The sequence below is a fragment of the Pseudopodoces humilis genome, chromosome 28 (assembly GCF_049639895.1).
Source record: "Pseudopodoces humilis isolate 2021_Gansu_Grassland_sample_001 chromosome 28, ASM4963989v1, whole genome shotgun sequence".
NCBI classification, from domain to species: domain Eukaryota; kingdom Metazoa; phylum Chordata; class Aves; order Passeriformes; family Paridae; genus Pseudopodoces; species Pseudopodoces humilis.
The window spans coordinates 5,553,666-5,576,026 of NC_142227.1; the positions used below are offsets into that span (position 1 = coordinate 5,553,666).

The following is a 22,361-nucleotide window of genomic DNA, read 5'->3' on the forward strand; positions in this document are numbered from 1 at the left end:
ATGCCTTACACCTCCTAGTCTGTCTTCACACCTAGGTGGTGGTAGGAGGAAAGTCAAGTGGGAAAAAAGTGGGTGTTGAAAATAGTAACTGCTTTGCACTTCTTCCCCACGGCACATCAGCCCATTCCTCATGCAGCTTAACCTGCACCTGTGTTTCCCCTTGTACCCTCTATTCAGGCCCGTCTTCTGCAGTGTGTTAGCAAGTCATGAAAGATACCTGGAGTCAGCAAGAGCTCCCTAGACTTTGGTAGCTTCTTTATTCTCCCCTAAGGGCTCCCTTGCTGTGAGATGACAAGAGCTGTTCTTGGCTGAGAAAATACTTTTCAACTGGACTTCATGCTATTACTCTTACCTTCTTTAAATTCATTTTAGTATTCACTGGAAGATGAAGTATTCAAGTTCTCTGGTCCCCAAGCCTGTGTTCACTGATGTCCAACAGTCATGTCAAGACACGTAATTCCTTTTCTCACTCCCTCAATATGACAGAGCTGCTGAAGAGACACAGGCCATCTGTGATGCAGCACAGTGCTGCTGACTGGTGATACTGAGCATGTTGCTGGCCTGGTTCTCTTTAAGCCTGGAGTTCTTTCTGGTGGTATTGACCTGGTGACTGAACCTGGAGAACCATGTACCTTTATCAGCTGAATGTACCAGCTGTGCTGAACTATTTTAGGATTTCACTGTCCTTTCAGCCTAGCCCAGAGAGACAAGATACTGAGAGCTACTTGCCTTTGTTAATAAGTATTAATAATACTTGCTGTTATTCCATTAGGAATAACAGCTGTACATCAGCCTAGCTCTGGCTGTACTGTTTAGTCCTTTTCCACAAGCCATATGAAAACTTACAGTGAAATATCTGAAACATCTTCAATGAGAACACACCAGACTAGCCCCACTGCTGGTGGCTGATAACATGCCCATTCCTTTGGCAAAATTGGAAATCCTTTATTGTAGATCATAATTCAGTATTAAAGACTGAGAAATACTTTATTCTAGCAGAGCCATCATTTTGGCAGCTGCGCAGCAGCAATAACTTTATGTCCCACTTCAGGATTGCCCTGGTCACCCATCTCAAGGTGGGGGCCGAGTGCTTAGGGACAGAACACCTTCCAGCCATCAGAGCACAGCTTGTCATCGTCCAGTGAGATCCAGCTGTGAAAATGCGATATCAAATACCTCTTTGTAGTGCTCTACAAAATGCACTTCCAGTCCTTCTGTAATGAATCCAGCAAGGTCATAATAATCCTTTTTGTTCTCTGATGGCAGAATGATGCAGGTAACACCTGCCCTCTTCGCCTGTGGGGAGAAAAAGTCTGTTGAGTCCTAGGATTCCTTCCATGTACCAGAAACACCCTAGCCCATTTCTGGAAGCAAGAGCATGATCCAGCTTTACTCGCTTGGAGAGCACCAAGGGCATTCCTGATAGACATCACCAGGGTGATGCATGTTCTAGATCCCCCCTGAAGCCCCAAAACACACACTCTCCAGTGCCATCTCAGCTGCAGGGACAGGTGGAGGGAGAGGCATTTTAACTGGACTATGTCAGCAGCTCGGGGGATTTTTTAGAACATTTGTACTATTTTACAGAGTTTTAAGTATCTGTTCCACCTTGGGTGAGGATAAAGCCTAGGATGAAAGCAAGAGTTAGAAACATACTGGTCCGACCAACCTATCCCATTCAGTAACTTTAGCACAATTCTACAGAACCTTTTGATAGGGAAACCTTCTCTGGAGGGAGCATAGAAAGCAGAGCTGCTCCTCCCAGGACAGGTTTGTACCCACTGCTTTAGGGGTGATCCTGTGTTTAGGCCTGTGACCACTCACACTCCTGCAAGTGCAGCCAGTCAGTGCCGTAAGACAGGTTAGTGCTGTACTGACTGCTACAAACTACTACTCATTTTCAAGTCATATAAGGAAAAGAAATCACAATGCACAAGGCTGTAGCCCAAATATATCTGGGGACAGAACCCATATGAAGCCCCAGCTCAATGGAGGAAGACCTAATAACATTCTTGACAGAAAAGTGTGTGCGGTGCAAGGCTTATGTAGGCCAGAATTGTACAGCTGAAAAGTAACTGAACACTTGGAAAGGAATTCTGAAAACTCCAAAAATACAAGACACTAAGTTCCTTTTATCTAAAACAGACATCTGTATAAAAGATTCACACTGGAATTTTAGGGAACAGAGCCTTGATTTCAAGAATGTACCTTAGAGATGCTGTCAAAGTTCCACTGGATGCCCTCCTGAAACAGGCAATTCAGCACAGCACAGGTGATTGAACTGTGCTAGTCTAACAGAGCAGAGAGCTCTGACAGCCAGTTAAAGCTGTCAGTCACCTTCAATTCTGCCAGTGTAGGTGGAATTGAACTAGGCCAACACAGATGACCTGGCATAAAGCCTGGGGTCCCATCCTTTTCCTCACAGCCATTGGACACACTCAAGATCCCCATGTTCCCTTGCAGGCTTTATTCAGGCTGTGCATAGAATGAAAGCTGCCTCTCCTAGTTCAAGGAGCAGCCCCTCTGGCTGTCCCTGTCCCCACTGAGCCTAACCCACGGCTCTCCTGTGGACGATGCAGAGAGACAAGAGAAGAGCTCTTACTGCAATAGTCTTTTCCTTGATTCCACCAACAGGAAGAATTTTTCCAGTCAATGACACTTCTCCAGTCATGGCCACATTCTGTCTCACTGGGCAATTCATGGCCAGGGATAGCAGAGCTGTTACTATGGTACATCCTGCACTTGGTCCATCCTTCGGGGTTGCTCCCTGTTTAAAAAACACAAAGCACAACCCCCCTGCTCATTCAAGAAGCAGCATAGCCAGACAGTACTTTTGTCCTTGTTGTTTTAACATGGTCCAAATTTCATGAAGCCTCTCAAAGGTTTTTGTATGTGCGAGTGATGGAATGCTGCTATTTGAATTGGCTGATGTATTAACAACTGGCATTCCTCACCTTACTCATGAGGCATAATCCATGAGTCTACAATGTGGTTTCTGGCCTGATGCTATCACCATACTCCCTGGGCTCAGGTCTTTGAGTAAGCAGCATCAGTGGAAAAAAGAGCACAGACACTTAGAAGCTCTTTGTTAGACCTAAGCCAACCACGGAAACAAGGAACAGAAGTCAACATCACAAGGGGGAGAGTGAGTGTCAAGAGTCACAAAGTAGTGGAGGCCAATACCAAAAATCATTCAAGGTAGAAAAGATCAGTATTTAAGCCCCACAAAATCCAGGCTTGAACTAGTGACTGGATTTAACTGAGATCAAACCTCTTTGAGGTAAGAGCAGAGGAAATCAATGTTTGAGAGGGAGTAGAGACAGAGATAATATCTTCTGTCTTCTCATCTTTCAGGAAATGAGTTCACAGACAACAGTGCAGTACCTGGACAGATATAGAGCAAGTTGCAACAAAGACATTGCACACATAGCACTCAGTAGTCCAGAAGTAAGGCTGGGGCACAATCACAGCTCAAAATCTGTCTTCAGTAAAGCACCTGCCCAAAGCTTGTTATGCAGCATGTGAGCCACTCTGAGCACTGTGTGCATTTATTTTCAGCCCCAAATACTGGACAACTGCAATCACTGCCATTATGTGGACTAGGAAGCATGGCACAGAGATCAGAAGCAGTATTTTCAATTATGTGTAAATGACTTGAAGCCTTTAACAAGGCCTGGTAACACAGAGACCTAAATTTTTATGTCCTTGTAACTTCATCCAAGCATTTAGCCAAATCACTTATCTCTATGTCATGCACAACAGAGCCAACAGCTACCACAAAAGCTTAGGTTTCTTTAGAAAATTGTCCAAGCCCCCTGTATTCTTGCCACATACTTGCTGTAGAAAGGAATGGAAACATAGCTCATAAGAAGACCTTCACAAGAGCCTGAAGAAAAATTCCTGGGTTTTACTGTTAGAAGAGGGCATATGGACAATATATGGACAAATGAAGTATGTTCCAGCTTTACATCTAGAGAAGCAAACCAGCTGGGCTGCTGTGCATGCTCTGTGAACTCTGCATCAGTTTACCTCTGGCACATGCAAGTGGATATGAGAAGACATAAGAAAGTCATTGTTGGGGTCCTTCTGCATCAGAAAGGCTCTTGCAAATGTGTATGCAATTTTGGCACTCTCTTTCATTACATCTCCCAGTTGCCCTGTTACTTCAAGTGACCCATCCTTGTTCTCCTTGTCTTTGGGTCGCCTCAGGGATGTTTCAATAAAGAGAGTGGAACCTCCTAAAAAAAGAAAAGAAAAACAATTTCTGAAAAAAGTTAAAGGAAAATTTAACCAGAAGGTTTTGGTAATGCAGAAGCTGTGTCAGGCATTTGGAACTGATGCTCTCTGATGAGACACTAGCCCTTGAGTAGAGAGCAACTAAAACCTGTTCCTTAAATACCTTCAGGAAGGCCAGCTAGAAATCTCAACAATGTCCATTCATTACTTATTTGGACTTCGCCTTCTAGGAATACAGATGCAACCCCTATTTAATGGAATCAAGTTCTGATAATGGTTTCATGTTGTTTCCTCCAGAGAGTAAGCTGAGTTCATAAAACACTTTTAGCCACTTGAGTTCTCCAGTGCCAGGTATCTATTTACCTTCTCCATCATACTAATAATTTCCTTCTTAACTACTTTAATTCTGCCCAGGGTCAGTTTGAGTATGAAGAGGTCATCTCCTTTGCTGTGTGCTGTATTTCCATCCTGTAGTGCACATATGCCCCCAAGTTACTAGGGGAGTAATCTAATGAAAAGTAAGCAGCCAATTGCACACACTCCATGGAGTGCTGGAACACACTTGCCTTCAACACCAGAAGTCAAATCAGTGTTGCACATCACTGAGGAGACACAGCATTCCTCAGCTGTGTCATGTGTCACACTGACACCTCCTGCTGCTGATTTTCCTAATGTATGTCATTTGTATGGGATAAGGAGCTTAAAGAGAAAACATGCTGGCTCCAAGCTCAGATGAACTTGAGTAAGGGCATAAGAAAGTCTCTCTTCTTCAAGGAAGTAGTATTCAGGATCCAGAGGCCAAAGGAAGTTCCTTTCACTGGTGCCTGTAGAATAACGTCACTGGATTCAGTTCTGTTTGACTATTACATTCAATTTTTGGAAATTACACAGAAATGTACAAATTAACCCAAAATTAATTTTGTCTCACCCATAGCTGTCCAGGCCAGACCCATCACAACTCCTGGGGGAGTGGTTTCATACATGCGATCCACAGTGAAGATGGGCTTTCCTACAAAATCCTGCAGGTTTTCCGGTGTTACTTGGACTGTCTCTGCTTCTCCACTCACGATTTTATAGGCAGATTTCCTCAATACCTGGGTGAGATAGTAATTTATCTCTATAGAAAAAGCTGAGAAGGCTGATGCACAGTGGTCACAGTTACAACTTAACTTTCCCTCACCTTTTCTACTTGTTTCTGTAGATTCCTCACCCCACTCTCTCTGCAGTACTGCTTGATGAGAAGAGTCAGGACATCTGATGTGATCTGAGCTTTGTTTTCATCCAAGCCACACAGAACTCGTGCTTGAGGGACCAAGTATCTCTGAAAGAAATAACCCCCCCAAATCTTTCTCTTAGTATTTGTGACAAAAGCCTAGCAGTTCCAATTTACTCAACTTTCTGCTGTTAGCTCAATGCTGCTTTCTGGTGTCCACAGCCTATGGAACACTAGAATTACTTTAACTATGTGTTCAAATCAAAGGAACTCTGTCCAAAATACCACGTGCCTAATTTTTTTGGACACAGTTGGATGTAAATATATAACCCTAAATCTGCAAAAAAAAATTTACCAGATGTAATTCACATAAGGCACTACAGTGATTTCTCTTACCTCTGCAATTGCAAGTTTCTCTTCTGCTACATATCCTGACACATTGATCACTTCCATTCTATCCCGCAGTGGCTCTGGAATGGTTTCTGTTACATTGGCAGTACAAATAAAAAGTACCTGGAAGCATTAAAAGATCCTATCAAGAACTTTCATTAACCTGTTGATTTACTCCAAGTACTAGTTCCTAAGTTCTGTGTTCCTCTGTCTGAAGGGGTAGTACAAGATTAACCTCTCTGTGGAATTAGATTTTATTAAAAGTTTGGATTTTAGAGCTATGTAATAGCATGTTCCCTACCCCAAAAACAAATGTTTAGAAATACACAATGCACAAACTGGGGAATCGGAATGGTTTGATAGGGACCAGAAAACAGGAGATCTAGATCTCTCTCAGTTCTTTCTACCTTCTAGGAAATTAGCACAGAATGACCCAAGTATCTATACATATTCCTAATACGTCAATTCTGCAATTTATGTCAGTTTCACCAAAAGTGCGATGGTGTGTCAAAATGACCAATTTCAAAAGCTTCATAGCAGCATTACGCCACCTCCCTTGACAGCAGCTCTGCCAATCATCATGTACAGGAGAACTCTTGCCTTTTCTAGTGGAGACCACACATCTGTCTGTCATTGGCTCTACAGGGAGTTAAGGCTACAGGACATAGGCTGGTGATCATGTTCTTTCATGTACAGACACTTCAGTTAAAGCCAACTCCTGCAGAGACAGCTGTTGACAGGAACGTAAATTACCATTTATGTTCCATCTGACTTTCCAACCGAGTAAAATGTCAGCATCTTTTCATGGACAGGAAATCTCTGCATTGATACACATTCATACATTCTGGCTCTACAACCTCTGCATAAAAGAGAAATACCTTTGACAAATCCACAGGAACATCAAGATAATGATCCAAGAAGTTAGAGTTCTGTTCTGGATCCAATAGTTCTAGAAGGGCCGAGGATGGATCCCCTTGATAGCCTCTTCCTATTTTATCTACCTGTGGGAGAAAAGAATTTAATACTCTAAGAAGTTTCCTACCATGATAAATTCTCAAGCAAGATTTTTTCCCAAGGCTCTATCTGAAAATCTTCATGAGTATTCATTAACATCCAGTACCAGTCTATCACTTTTCTGTGCACTCATCCAAGACTTCAGGACCTTCCTTTGTGAGCACATGACACACCTGAGAAGACACAGGAATTCTGAGTGTTGCAGAAAATAACTATGAAGTCTCAGGCAATGTGCATACAATAAAAAGCACTACTACTAGTGGGCTACTACTCGTTTAGCTGAGATAAGCTATAGGCACAGACCAGAACATTTATTCCACGGTGAAAGGACTAGAGTCCTAGCTTATACCACTTCCCTAATATCCAAGCTCTGACACTCTCCCTACCCTGCCCAAGGTACAAAAACTCTACACACAGCCATCCAAGCAGAGCCAGATTAGTGACGTGGGCTGTTGTCAAGTGATAAGTTGATTGAGGATCATGGGGACTTCTTGAAGTCATCTTGACCAACTCCACTGCTCACGTAAGGCCACTAGAGCCAGCTGCCCAGGACCATGGCCAAGGTAATTGACTCTTCCAGCACTGTGAATTGACTCTTCCACCACTGCTTCTTCTCCCTCAGGAACAGTGTTAACTGGATGGCCTAAATGAAATTTGCTGTTACAGCCAAGGCAGGGCCCAGGACCACTCAAGTGTCATAACCTACAGGTTCCATTACCTTTCAAATCACGATACTTATTGGTTACATCACACTGCAACAGATGACAGTTTATTGGTCACTCGCACCATTCTCATGAATCCACTGTTGGTCCTTCCCAGGTATGGCACACAAGAAATCCAGAACAACCTTCAGTCTATTCTAAAAACCTGCTATTACATCCTGTCCTTATTTGCTTTTCCACAAAGCATTAGGCTGGTAGCCCTGACTCATTTATTCTCAAATCAGACCATAAACTGACTGTAAGCATTATTCCTTAGAGCCCCGATTTAAACCTACTGAGAGAGTGACTATTGCTAATAATCACATAGGCAATAGTGGATTTGTGCACAGCGATGTGCCCACACCTGTATAAGAAACACAAGAACTACGGAAACTCTGAATATCCAGCCAGGTCCATTAGGATCCAAACAGCTGTAATTTAATCAGAAGGACACAACTAGAATTTTAAAGCTGGAGTCTGTTATAAGGAGAGAAAACAAAGCCTCTAAGACAAAGCATCTAAGGTATCATTGTCACCCAGAGAACTTGAGAAAGAACCTGGGATTTTTAGGAGAGTTACTGCTTCACCATTTCTACGGGGATCACAAATTGATAGAAGTCTTTAAGAGCAAAACCTACAAGAAAGACCAAATACTTCACCTCATCAATCAGTATAAGTGGATTCTCTGTCTTGGTCTTCTTCAGACACTGGATGATTTTTCCTGGCATTGCTCCAACATATGTCCTCCTGTTTTACCAGAGATTGTATTTAGGGAACCATTGAAAAGCACAGCACGTATCAGAGCGTACACCACACAGCTGACAGAGCAAGTATATCCTGCTGGGAAACAAGTCTTTATTTCTTCAACATCTGTCAAAAGCATTCTCCATCACTACATTAAGCACCAAGACCCACCTGGTCTGTTTCTAGTAAAGAACTGACAGGAGTTTTTGCAAAATACTCCTGGACTACAGTTTTTATCTTTAGTTTAAACCATTTCTCAATTAGAGAAAAGCAAAAAGGTTTGAGAATAGAGAAAAGGCTGAGAATACAGATGTTTGAATTTTCATGGGTTTTGGGTAAGAAATGTTAGAAGAAGTAATATTTCACTTTCTCACTTAATAGGGACAACAAGACCAGTGTAAATCAAAAGATACTAAAGGAACAAACTGTTAATAGCAAAATGTAATCTTCCTTCTAAAGATTGTTTCTGTTATTCAGAAATAAGCAGAAGCAAAGAGGGTAACAACAGAGTGAAGGCCAAGATGCAAAGAATAGATAACATCTGAAAAATACAGAAAATATTTTTCTCTGCTTCTGTGTAGGGCAGAGCCCAGCAGATTCAATTTACTCCACAGAACGGCTACTGGTTTGAAAACACTGCTGGTTTTATGTTCAGATGCAGACCCTCTCCTCTGCTCTGGTGAGGCCACATCTGGAGTGTCGTGCCCAGTTCTGGACTTACCAGTTCAAGAAAGACAAGGAACTGCTGGGGAGGGCCCAGTGGAGGGCTATGAAGATGATGAGGGGGCTGGAGCCTCTCTCATAGGAAGGGCTGAGGGAGCTGGGCCTGTTTAGCCCTCAGATGACTGAAAGGGGATCTTACCAGTATGTGTAAAAATATCTGACAGGTGGCTGTCAAGAGGACAAGGCCAGACTCTTGCCAGTGGTGCCCAGTACAGGACACAGGGCAATGGGCACAAACTGAAACACAGGAAGTTCCACCTGAATATGAGGGGAAACTTCTGTACATTGAGGGAGGCAGAGCCCTGGAACAGGCTGCCCAGAGAGGCTGTGGGATCTCTTTCTCTAGAGACATTCAAAACTTGTCTGGACACCTTTGTAACCTGCTGTAGCTGAATGTGCTTTAGCAGGGGAATGGTCTAGACGACCTCCAGAGATCACTTCCAATACCAGCCATTCTAAGATTTTATGTATGTGGAAGGAAAATAAACCTATGCAAGGGTCAGATCTACCAATTTTTATTCACTTCTTGTTCTCCCCATGAATGTTCTTGTTTCCAAGGTTTTCCTCATGCAGCATCTCTGTCCTGATTATTCAGAAGCCAAGTCTTCATCACACCTGGACACACATGTGAATGATCCTGTTCGAACTGTCACCATTCTCTAGTTCTGACATTTACAGACAGGCATGTATTAGCATTTGGCATCAGTCCAATGGTTTTGGGTAGCTCACTCAGCTTTTCAAAGCTGACAATACACAAGAAACAGGGAGCAACTGCACTTAAAAGCACAAATTGAATTATGTTCCAAACTCCACCCTTTGCTATCTTTTTCACCTTTTTCTGTATCTCAAGTCCTGTCAGCAAGGGTTGGCAGAACAGAGGTGAAAATTACATGCACTGTCCAACTTCAGTTAGATACCTACTTACTTTAGTAAAAACTGCTGCATAGATAAACTTCTCAAGTTACACTGACCTGTGTCCTTTTATTTCTGCTACATCAGTCATCCCTCCAACACTGAAGCGGAAGTACTCTCTGTTTAGAGCTCTGGCAATGGAGCGAGCAATACTGGTTTTGCCGACTCCAGGAGGACCATAAAAACACAAAATCTTCCCCTGGGTGGATCCTCGCAGCTGGCTGACTGCAATAAATTCCTGTAGAAATAAAGCACCAGCAGTGAACAGAAGGGAATATGAGCAACAGCAGAACACATTTGTTATCAGGTCAAGCAGTGATTACAAAACAAGCATCATACACAAAACTGGTCCTCAAAGGACTTGGGGGAGGGCAAGGGGAGAAACTAAATCAGGATGCATCTGTTTTCAGTCTGGTTATTTGCATGCTTGGCTGTCCCCAGGTTCTGTGCTCTGCATCATCTCACCAGAAGTAGTCTCTCTCTCTCTCTCCACTGCCTTGGAGTGAGAAGACAGAGTTCTAGTTCCCTTGTTCTCACCTGAGTCTCTCAAGCTACATGTGAGCATCTCCTACTTTACCACTCCCATGTGCTAAGTTAAGCTTGTTTCATTTCACACTTCTACGACAGACAACCCTCAAGTAACACTAAACAGTTGAGGAATCAAAAGATCACATTTCAGAACTCCAGTCTCAACTGGTTATACACTTACAGTGAAGAAATGACTGTGCAAGTGGAGAAAAAATCCAGAGACTGCTTCCCTGGGACACTTGTCTAGCATTAAGTGCAAACCAGAATATTGCAGTTTGAAATGAGAATGTGACCTTCATTACCACAAGTAATTAAGCACATTAACTGATCATCTGTGTCTTTCATGCAACTTTCTGTTTGATGCATGAATTACCAGCAATTCAATGGAGACTGCAATCTGAAACACATCCAAAATGCCTGATGGTAAGCAGTGTGAAATGGGACATACTGCCTACTCCTGCCTTACCAGAATTCGCTTCTTGACGTCATCCATTCCATAGTGATCCTCCTCTAGAACCGCCTGGGCTCTGGCCAGCTCTAGGTTCTCCTCGCTACACTTACCCCACGGGATGGATGTCAGCCAGTCCAAGTAGTTCCGTGTAACACTGATGGAAACACACAAATAGAAGTGCTCATGTATTTCTCCACCACTTTCCAAAACAACCTCATCCAGAACAAGTGGGATATAATCTACTCATGGAAGTGAGGCTATGAAAAGAGCATCACTATTTGGGCAGTCACCACTAACCTTTTTCACAGTCTTCAATCCCTTGCCCCTCCCCCCACAAAAACCACAAAGCTTTTTTTCACAGCTTTTGCTTTTCTGAAACCGAGAATCTCCAATATACTGTGGACAGACTTAAATTTCAGCACACAACTTCCTTGTATACTTGCTTTGGTGGGCTGGCTCCTGTCTGAAAAAGAACAGGACTGCTTGTATGATCTCCACCACATCAACTACTTAGATCAGGTCACGAAACTTAAAACTAGAAGTTTTCTGTATCCACAGTAAACTAAAGATATGGTAGAGATGAACGACTCCTGGCTCAGAAGCAAGACAAAACAGCTGGATGTACAACACCACAGAGAAAGATTTAAGACCAGGATAATGATGCCAGTATGGAAGTTAACAGTAGAGATAATCAGCATAAACAAACTGAAGAGAACACAGGTGTGTCAAAGCACTACTCAGTATTCTAAAACTATGCACTTAGATCAGGAACTCAAGTGTACAGAAAGGTCTGCACAACGCAGTAACTATCAAGTTGTGCACAGTCATGGACACAGGGAAGCACAGCTGGGCTGTCTGGGCCCAGGATTCACCTGATAGTAATTGCCATGCCATCAGAGCTTTGGCTTTTTTTCCCCAAGTACTTCCTATGCAAACCTGCAACCACTGTTACAACTCTGAAGGAAAGGGAGAGGTGCTAATGCTGCCTTTGTGAAGCCCAGTACATCTTCTATGATTGCCAAGACACTGCTCATCCAAAGGCATGTTTGCCCCCAACCACAGTCTTTGACTTTGTAGAAGATACTTTTAAAAGCAGAACATTAAGAGAACTGAGGAGTACACCAACTGCTGTATCGTATAGCACACTCTGACTCAACAGACAATTGAGAAATGTTCAATTCAACCTCAATTTCTCACAATTCACGTTACAGAATACTTTATAAACTATTCATTCTCTCCTTAGCAATTCCAACCCTGCCCCCATGCTTCAGGGACCACCTCAGGTAGCTTATCCAATGTCATGTATTAACTCCTCTCACATCTACTGAAGACACCAAAGTACAAGGAAGAAGAGCCAAAATTGAGGGCAGAAAAAGAATCACCACACACTTCATGAGGAACTAACCACACATTTTTTTATCTCTAGTATCAGACTGCAGGAAAAGACAGAAGACCTAAAATGATCAAAAGAGGTAGACTACATGAGTAAACAGACAATTTGGAGAAAAATCCTACAATGTAAGGATATGCTACAGGGAGGGGAGGGCAGAAAAGGGATAGCAGGACAAAAGAAAGGAAGAGGTGAGAGGAGAGGGACTAAAGTTAAGTGCTTCATAGAACTGCACTGATGTTTCACTCTCCCAACAAACCCTGATAGCATGAAATGACCATGCACTCACTTGAATTCGGAGGAATGATTATCCAACAAGCCCAACTTGTTCAACTCTTCATCAATCACATCCATGACATGTTTTGGCACTACCAGCTCCTTTAGTCGCTCACGGAATTTCTCTTCTATAGCATCTTTGTCCTCTTTTTCCAAACCTAGCTCTTTCTTAATGATCTTCAACTGCTCTTGAAGAAGATACTTGCGATGTGTTTGCTTGATCTTCTCCTCAACCTAGACAAAGCAACAAATGCAGTAACTAGTATGTTCCTGGTACAGCCCATCTAACATCAAACACTTACAAATACTTCTCAGTTATGACATTCCAAGCAACTGAAAATACTACTTGGAACTCATCTGAAGTGTATTCTAACACAAGAAGTGACTTAACAACATTCTCCAGCATCCTCCATATCTTGGTGGCCTTCACTGGCCATGATTCAGTGCTCCAATGTTCTGTTTGTGCTGGGGAGACCAAAAGCTGGGCAGAGTAAGACAGATGTGACCTCCTTAGTACCAAACAGAGAGGGTTAACCACTACTCTCTACCTCCTGCCTACACAAGGCAACTGAAACCCAGTATGCAGTTGGCCTTCCTTGCCACAAGAACAGTCTACTAATTCGTGGTGAGCTTCCTGCACATCAGGGCTTCAAAGTCCGTACAGCTTTAAAAGCTGTATAGCTATTTTCTATCCTGATTATTCCAGGCTTGCTCTGGGATGTAAATTTCTCTTGGCAGAACTTAAGGAGGCTCTTATCAACTCCCTGTGGGGATACCACTAGTAGCTGTCTGAAGTCAGACTTTACTAGGTTGATCACAACCTTTTCCGCCCATTAATCTAGCCAGTATTTTCACCAACCTCATACTACAATACTTCCAGTCTTTAACATCCCAATTTAGTTAGAATGTCTGACCTCAACAAAGGGCATGCAAATGTCAAGGAATACAAAAGTCATTGTTGTATCATAGAATCATTTAGGTAGGAAAAGAGCTCTGAGATCATTGCGTCCAATGATTAACCTAGCACTGCTAAGCCCACCACTAAACCACATTTCCTTTTTGTGTTCTGGGCCTTCTCATAAGGCAAGACAATTAGGCAGTTTGCTTTTGGGAAATCCCTTCTGGCGGTTCCAAATCATATCCTTCTTCATTAGCCTGTACAGGATTTATTGGACAATTTTCCCCATAATTTTCCCAGGGACTAGGGGTAGGCTGACACACCTACAGTCTCTCCCAGATTCTCCTTCCTGGAGATGGGCATGGCATTTAGCTTTTTCTGCTTCCCAGAAACCTCTCCCGTAACTACAGTGCTTTAAAGATGAGTGAAAAAACAAAACAATGACATTGATAAACCCTCTCAGCATCCTTGGATGCATATCTGGTCCCACAGACTGGATCTGTTCAATTTACTTAAGAAGTCTCCAAATATTCCAACCCTGGTCCAAAAGCATTTTGCAATTGACATGAATTCTAAAAGCCTCAGTTAAGGGGAGTTAGCAAACAAAACAAGCGGAGTATTCTCAAATATTTGTACTTCACATACTTCATTACCATTTAGATGGAGTTACTGTACTCTGATTAAATCTTACAACAAACAGGAGCTAATGCAGTTCACAGGAGTTAGCAGAGGGTCATTTGAAATAACACTGTGGTATTTACACTAGCACATGCGATATACAGTATTAGCCTGTATATTGTTACACAGATGCTTGGTAAACTGCAGACCTCTAGATTTATCTGCTTGCATGAAATTACAACTTGGACACAATTTAACAGCAGATGCTGCCTCATGTCTTGTTACTTCCACCATGTGCAGGAAAAAACACATTTCTGAAAGAACAACAAAAACCCTTACATCTAAATAATGTACCCTTTAAAGTACGTACCCAAACTAAGCATCAGAGTGGTGGACACAATATAAATATACATACACAGTGTTTGTTACTCTAGAAACTTACCTCTCTTCCAAGACGCTGCTGAAGTTTGCTCAGCTCATATTCCTTTTTCAGAAGGGAAAGAGCTTTATAAAGCCGTTTGGGAATCTGGAAAAGATAGACACAAAATGAGTTTTAAGACACCACACCCCCCTTTGTAAAGTAACACACACACACACACACATATATAAGTGTAAATTAAAAATAACATACATATATATATATATATATATATACACACACACACACACACACACACTTTATCCCTCCCAGTGAGAAATGCAGAATAAAAAATTCCAACAGGTTTGGGAGAGCTTTACAGCACCTGCAGATGTGGAAAGACAAACATGTAGCTACTCCACAACACACAAAGAAAATTATTTGCCACCAAAGATGTAGAGCACTCTGATTTACTCACAGTAAATCAGTACTAATGATCTACTATATCCTTCAACAGGAATTTAGTCACTGATATTAACATATGATCAAAAGTAGCTGTCCTGGAGTGACTTTATGATACTGGTATCCCCAGTCGCCTGGTTTATGTCATATATTAAGTTCCACACCTTTAAGACTGGCTCTAAGAGCAAAAAAAAAAAAAAGAAGCACACAGTTTGTGTTGAAAAAAAACATCACTCCTCCGCATCCTGCTCCTGGACTGTGGCGTCTGCAGCACGGACAGACAGCGAGACAAAGCTCCTCTTTAGCTTTTAGTTAGTTTTAGCTAGCTGAAGCAAAAGAGTTCCCTAGACTTTTTTCCCTTTTTTCTTAAATCTGTGGAAACCTACTCTAGACTGAAAAACACCCAACGAAACCCTGAAAGCTCACGCCTGTGGCCCACCGGGGCCTGGGCCTCAGCACTATCCTGCGCCAGAGGGACTGATAAAAACTTGAGCAGGCCGAGCTACACCACATGAAAAACACTTTTCTTCCTAGATTTGCCATCCCATCAAACAGTGAAAAGATTTATTGTTTAATATTATTCAATTTCTCTTAAATAAACAGTTTTTTCGACTTCTCTCCAAGAAAATCTCTTTTTCCTGAGCCAGTTGGGGGGAGGGGTCATTTCAATTTTGCTTTCCTGAGAAAACCCCATTTAGAAGTTCTCTCCCAAATTTACCCTAAACTAAAACAGATACAGTAGCACTGAAGTCTCTTCTGTACAGAGGCTGGTAAAGAAACTGTGACATACAACAGATGTACTGATTCTGTTCACATCCCTTGAGTTATAAACTTCATCTTACACTCGTTTCTTCCAAGATGTCTTGAAGTTCATGTGACTCTGCCCCTGTTAGGGCTGCACCCATGTCACTCAGATAGATAGGGTTATCTACCACACGCTGTCCAGCCTGCATCATCTGAAGTACGGACTCTCTGAAAATAAAAGGTAAAAAACCCCAAAATACTCTGTAAATTTACATTCAAAATGGAGTATGTTAATTTGCTTGTTATGACAGTGCAATAAAATGAAACAGCTCAGTTTCACAGCAAAGTGTTTTTGAAATTTGACTATATCACTACTGTCTTGGGTTGCAATGCAAGGTATAACCAAAAGTCTGTATTCTATTACCATCTGCTGAAACCAGTTGAGGCAGGGTTCTTCATCTCTTTCATGACCCATCCCTCGTAACTGGGGGATATCTTCTGTTAATGGGCCATTGAGTCTCACTGCATGACTTGTGTAAAATCTCACAAATCCCACTGTGAGATGCTCCACCCAGGGGGAGGAGCCAAGCATTTCTACCTGTATCTCTTTGGAGACTCAAAACACCACAAGCAGCCTTTCTCCACTGGATCCCAGAGGAGAGACCAGACCCATCTACACCACCACTGGACCTTCAGAGGAAATCTATGCCCTTTTATAGGATCATTGCTTCAACAGAACCACATCTGTCACTCCAGGAGGACTGCAGCCACCGTTTAATCACACTGCTACCAACACCCTGACCAAGAGGGTGTCAGGTTGTATTCTGACTCTGTCAGTGGGCTGTTTTTTTATTGGCTTTTTTTTGTACTAATTGCATTTTTATTTTTAATTCCCTTAGTAAAGAACTGTTATTCCTATTCCCCTATCTTTGTCTGAGAGCACCTTAATTTCAAGATTATAATATTTCAAAGGGGAAGGGGGTTGTTTACATTTTTATTTATTTCAAGGGAAATTTCCGCCTTCCTTAGCAGACACCTGTCTTTTTCAAACCAAGACAACTGCACAGTAACAAACAGATAAATCACTTGTTTAGAGGAATGATCACCAAAATACCTAATATACCAATATACCTAAGTATCTGAAATGCTCTCCAAACAGTTATGTAAGATTTTTTTGTGCCAGTATTCAAACACTTTTATCCTGCTGGTACGACATGGATCAGATCAGGTCTTTCACTCAGACCCAGATCACCTGCCTTAGGACTTACTAGTTCTTTTGTTCTATCTTGTTTCTAAATTGCACATCAGGTTTTCAAAACTTTGATTCCAATAACGGATAGAGCTTACAGCCCAAACCAAAAATCTATGTGACAATTCAGCAAAAATCTCTAGTTTATTACACCAGAAAGGCAAGTGATATAGAAAATATCAGCATGTTCCAGACTGAGAACATGCTGTTCCTAAAGCAGGGCAGCATAGGAAAGACATACCTGTACAAGGGGTTCAAGGCAATGATGTCCCGGATTGTTTTAACAATTTCTGCAGTAAGTGCCTATAAACACAAAACAAATTTAATCACCAAAAGAATGGAAAAGGATAGGCAAGATCTCAGTACAAATATGACATTCCCCAGACCCCAGCCACTCACTGCAGTGGTGGGCTGTGATGGTTCTTGGTGCTGGGGCAGTTCCTACTCACAGGAAAGGCAACAAAGCCTATAGACTGGCTTTCTGCATGCACAGAATTTGACTGGCTCTTGGCCAGAGATACAATCAAGTTGAACACTCAAGCCACCCTTGAGGAAACACTTAGTTTGATAGAGGTCATTATACAGATATAAGCACAGACCAGCCTCTTCATTCAGTAACTTTTTGATGTCAACAGTCCTAAGGAACTGAGCTGTTGTAACAAAAATTCTTTACTTTCATATAATCCTTGTGCAGTGACTATTATAAGAAGGAACTAGTTTCTGCAGCCTGAAATTAGAGCTTGATTTTAGAACTCTTCCTTTTAAGCAAGAAGTGTAGGTACAATTCTACAGGACAAGTCCAAGCTTGTAAACTAATTCACTTACTTTAACCTCTTCTGTGATCTGAAAATCTTCATGAACCACATTCTCTACTTCTACCATGAGAACTTCCTTTGAAGGAGCAGATACAGGATCTAGTACCAGCTCCACAGATTGGTCCTTTGCTCCAGGCTCCTCTTCAGCCTCCTTCTTAGATCGCTTCTGTTTCCTTCTGATTTTTTGTTTGTTCTCAGGCTCCTCAGGTTCAACCTCTAGTTGCTTGTTTATACGAATCCTGAAAGCCAAAAGAAACCAGCAACAGTCAATCTCTCCATTACGTGTCATTTCAGTTCTTCAGCATGAAAAGGAGAGAGTCTAAGTTGTATTTTGAACAAGCTAAAATTTAGAAAGAGGACACACGTTTTCAAGACACCATGTTTCATGATTTTGGATTTTATACAGGGGTTTCCTTTTCTACATGTTTCCCTATAAAATGCTCATTAAATCTGATATCCATTGTGGTTCATATGGACGCGACTGACCAGTGCTCCATGTCTCAATCAAATATAAAGACCAATCCTCAAGTTTTATCTTAGGAATACCAAACTCTTCCAAGTTATAGGGAAACATTTCTATTCCAAGTAACCCCATGCAATCAAAAATCAATCAAAAAATGCAATCAAAACGTGGCTGTGCTTTGATAATGCAGTAGGAGGTCTAAGACTTCATTTGAAAAGGAGCTGACTTGTGAACTCAGATAAATTCAGCTTTGACAGGACTGCTCATTCTTTGCTGTCCTGAACAAAAGAAAAGTGAGGAGAAGGAAAAAAAGACATACTTTAAAGCAAAATCCACCCTGGATCTGTCTCTTCAGCCACGTTTCTGCCTTTGTATTTTTCCTTCTAATGGAAATTACTTATTTGATGCTTTTAAAAGTACAATTTCCTAACTTAGTTAAAAATATCTGACATAAATGGCTAAAACTAGATTTTCAGCAATAATCATATTTTTTTCAATTCATTTCTGGGGCAAAATTATGTAGACAAGACATAATTAAAGTTCTAGACCCCCCTCTCTCCACTTTTTTTTTAACCAAAAACACTGGCTTGAGTTAGTTCCAGAGATTTTTTTTTTTTCACCATTACTAAACCTTGTTGTAATTGTCAAAGTAACTGCTAAACTTCACCTTACTGAATGTTTGCTTGCATCACATCACAGTTGATATGACAATGAAATGCACTGTCTCTTTTGTTTTGCAGCTAACCTGCCACAGCTGTGACAATACGTGGACTATCCTGACACTCTCAGGATATGGCGTGGTAACACACGTTCAACACAAGTTGTGTAGAAAAATGCATGTATGTGGTTAAACTGATAAGCGATGTCTCTGTTAATACAGAAGTCTGGTGAGATGCAGTGAAGTACAGGCAACCAACCTTCGGTGTCCCATGACTATCATACGCAACTTGTCTCCAAGATCCTGCATTTCATGAATCTGGACAAAAGTTCCCATTTGGTATATTTCATTCAGATCCTCCACCACATCAGATTCATTGCTATTGAACAAAAAAAATTGGAGCAGATATTCAGAAACTTGAGATAGCAGGTCAGATTAAAAAAGAAAAATACAATCACTGGTTGCAGGACTTTAAACTTGGACTTAGGGGCAAAACCACTTAATCCCCACTGCTACCACCATGTAACCCCTTTCCAAATCACCCAATTATCTGCACAGCTCATATGCTTCCCAAAGAACACCCTTTTCTAAACAAAAACTCCAGCTCCCGGCAGTGCTGGTGGTGGCAACAAAAACAGTCATAGCAAGAGGATGGTTCAAGACTAGCCACAATTTCTGCAATGCTATCCAAGGCAGGGGTATTTAGGATGATAGCTTTTAGTGTAAATGCAACCTGGAGCTTACTTTTGTATTTTTTAAAAAGATCAACAGAAACAACTTACTTGTCTTCTTTTTTAAGAAAAACACCAGCATAAGGCTGGGCAAGACGAACTTTTCTCCTTAGCAGTTCAACCAGCTTCTTATTTTTCACCTAGGACAACAGGTATGCAATCAGGTAGGCAATCAGAGGTGGATTTTCTGTAATCTTGGCACTCCCAGGGTGTATGATGATACCCTATAACTAAATTAGGAAGTTGGAGCTCATACTGTTCTAGTCTTGTCTCCACTGGAGAACAGTAATATAGAAGTGGAAAAAAAGGCAGAGAAACATGAAATTTAAGTATTTCGAACAAGTTGCTTCACAGTCAAGACAAGACAAGCTCAAAGGCTAAGGGAGGAACAAGATCTAATCTGTACAAGTCTTACAAGCAAGAAACCTGAGTTACTTGAACAGTACCATGAACATTTTTGTTGCTATCATTGTTCCCCTTCTGTATGTGAACGTCCTCTGCTCCTGATAGGGAGCTAGTTCTTCCTTCCTTGCCAGTTGCCTGATTTCTGCCCACAAACTCTAGTTAAAATCCTCTCCTCCAAAGCCTTCTCTGCTCAATTCCTCTCCTACACCCATGAGCCTGAGTTCCTGCTTTGAGTTTCAGCCAGTTATTTCTTCCTGGTTTACTTTCTCACTCCCCTCTGCTCTCTAGATGCCACACACCTCTCCCTGGCAGATCTCCCAGCACCACTGAACTGTAATCACAGCAGGACGAATCCTCAGTGACCAAGAAAATAACTCCTTGTGAATTCTGCTGTTGCATGAAGTCACCTTATCAACCACTGAGTGTTCTTTAAAGTGATGGACATAAGCGGCATTGCTCATCGCTTTGCTAGCAACCAGCACGGCTCTGACAGAACATGAGTAATACCAACACTGTTAGCTTATTGTAATCTCAGCATGCCTACTCTAATTTTGCACAGTATTTAGCAAAAATATGTTTACCAGTGTCAGAGACATTAATAGGAAGAAAATCAGTAATTCTACAGGCACTGTAGAGACTTGACCTTGTCAGGTAAATTGCAGCACAATGAATTCACAGAATAAGGGAGAACATTTAACAATTCTGTGAGACGTTGTTGACCTGTGCATTGAAATTGATGGCTTTTGTACCTATATCTCATATGAATGCATGCTTTTAATAATGCATGTTTCTTCTTTCCCTGACACATCTAGAAACTGTACATATTCGATTTGGACATGCAGAAAAATACTATAGTAAAAGTAACATTATGATAAATAATACTACAGGAACAAGAAAATATTGGTTTATTTCATACTACATTTACTTCAAAATTAGACTGGCAATAGACCAGAGAGGCGATATATATATACACAAAAATAGAGATATATACAAAAATACAAGTACTTGTTCCAGAACAACCAGAATGGGCTTCATTTCAGAAGGAAAAGTATTTCTGGCCTGTAAGCTCAAGTCACACATCAGCGATATAATTTACAGCTCTTAAAATCCTTATAGGTGCAGAGGGAAAAGATCACACTCTGAAATAGTGACTGCCATCCCCATCCCTTTCCCACTGCAGCTGTCCTGCTCTACACCGAATTCTTGCTTTTTTCTTGCAGCTCACCAACACGGGTCTCAGTGCTCTGACACCAATCCACGGTGCTGAAACAAGGACACGTTTGGTTAACCTTCATCAGAGAACACAAAGAAGACAGCGAACTTCGAGAAAGTGTGTGCGAATAGCCGACCTTCTCTGTTAGAAGCAGAGCTGCTGATGCAATAACCGTGAAACTTCAATAGGCCCAAAAGAAACCCCTGTCCCGATAGGACCTGGTTACAAAGCTCGAGCTAAAGGCCCAGCAGCGGCTGACCGTGGAGGTCACGCACGCGGCTGCCTTGCTCTGCAGTTCAAGGAACCTGCCAAGGCAAAGAAAGCGGCCCAACTCTCGGCGGAACCAACAGCGGCGGGGTCAGCCGTTGACCCCCGCACAGCATCGGGTGATACAACCCCGGGATCCTCGCCCGAGGCCACAACGCCGGGCTGAGCAGCCTCCGACCGCTCTGAGAGCCTGCCCAGAGCACCTCCTGCCCGCGACCCCGGCACCTTGCGGCAGCGGCAGCTCCTGCCCAGGCCGGGCCGGCGGAGCCGAGCCCCGGCCCTGGGACCAAGGGCTCGGCGGCAGCTCACCTCGATAATCTTGATGAAGCGCGGGAAGACAGGGTTGCGCGTCACGGCGATGAGCGGGACGTTGGGGAAATGCTCCGGGACGAGCAGCGGCGTCAACGCCGTTATGACCGGCCCGGCCCCGCCGCTGTCCGCGCTGCCACCGCCACCACCGCCGCTGTCCTCGCCGCCGCCTTCCAGTGCATCGCCCCCCGACAGACCGCCGGGGCTGCGCTGGTGCCAGCGCGAGCCGGTGCTGAAGGAGGCGCGGGGCGGCGGCGCGGAGCCTAGCGGGGCCGGGACAGCGGCAGCGGGGGCCCAGAGGCGACGCCGCGTGGGCCCCAGGGCGGGCCCGATAAGCGCAGGCCGCCAGCGCCCGCACAGCCGCCACCACCGCGCTGCCGCCATGCTGCCGGCGCGCGCGCGACACTTCCGCCCTCCCAGCAGCGCCGTCCCCGCCCTCCCGGGGTCGCGTGGCGGAGCGCACGTCCGAGCCCGCCCGTGAGCGCGGGTTCGAGCCCCGGGCCCGGGCCCGGGCCCGGGCCGGGCAGGTGCTAGAGCGAGGGACGCGGATGGCATAGGCGTGGCTTTGGCCCCTGCCCAGTCTTCCTTTTCCT

The 22,361-nt window shown here is 43.0% G+C and overlaps 1 protein-coding gene across 1 annotated transcript; it reads right to left on the reverse strand.

The window, feature by feature from the left end:
* Window positions 1–920: 920 nt before the first annotated feature.
* Window positions 921–22,152, reverse strand: LONP1 (lon peptidase 1, mitochondrial). The gene is made up of 18 exons (XM_005531372.3): window positions 21,769–22,152; window positions 19,626–19,714; window positions 19,103–19,222; window positions 17,733–17,961; window positions 17,149–17,210; window positions 15,757–15,886; window positions 14,537–14,620; window positions 12,592–12,812; window positions 10,928–11,066; window positions 9,993–10,171; window positions 8,214–8,301; window positions 6,718–6,840; window positions 5,846–5,962; window positions 5,417–5,557; window positions 5,165–5,330; window positions 4,030–4,238; window positions 2,603–2,767; window positions 921–1,296 (listed from the first exon to the last, which is right to left on the reverse strand). The coding sequence occupies exons 1-18, from the start codon at window positions 22,150–22,152 to the stop codon at window positions 1,132–1,134; spliced, it is 2,811 nt and encodes a 936-aa protein (XP_005531429.2). The 3' UTR covers window positions 921–1,131.
* Between the last annotated feature and the right edge of the window lie 209 nt (window positions 22,153–22,361).

What these genes read in the sequence shown, in the direction of transcription:
- LONP1 (XM_005531372.3), bottom strand. Translation starts at nt 22,152, where the DNA reads ATGGCGGCAGCGCGGTGGTGGCGGCTGTGCGGGCGCTGGCGGCCTGCG. An exon ending in GCTTCATCAAGATTATCGAG is followed by an intron (nt 19,715 to 21,768) that starts GTGAGCTGCCGC and finishes CTGTTGTCCTAG; the next exon opens with GTGAAAAATAAGAAGCTGGT. An exon ending in TACAGAAACAAGTAGAAAAG is followed by an intron (nt 5,331 to 5,416) that starts GTGAGGGAAAGT and finishes TATCTCACCCAG; the next exon opens with GTATTGAGGAAATCTGCCTA.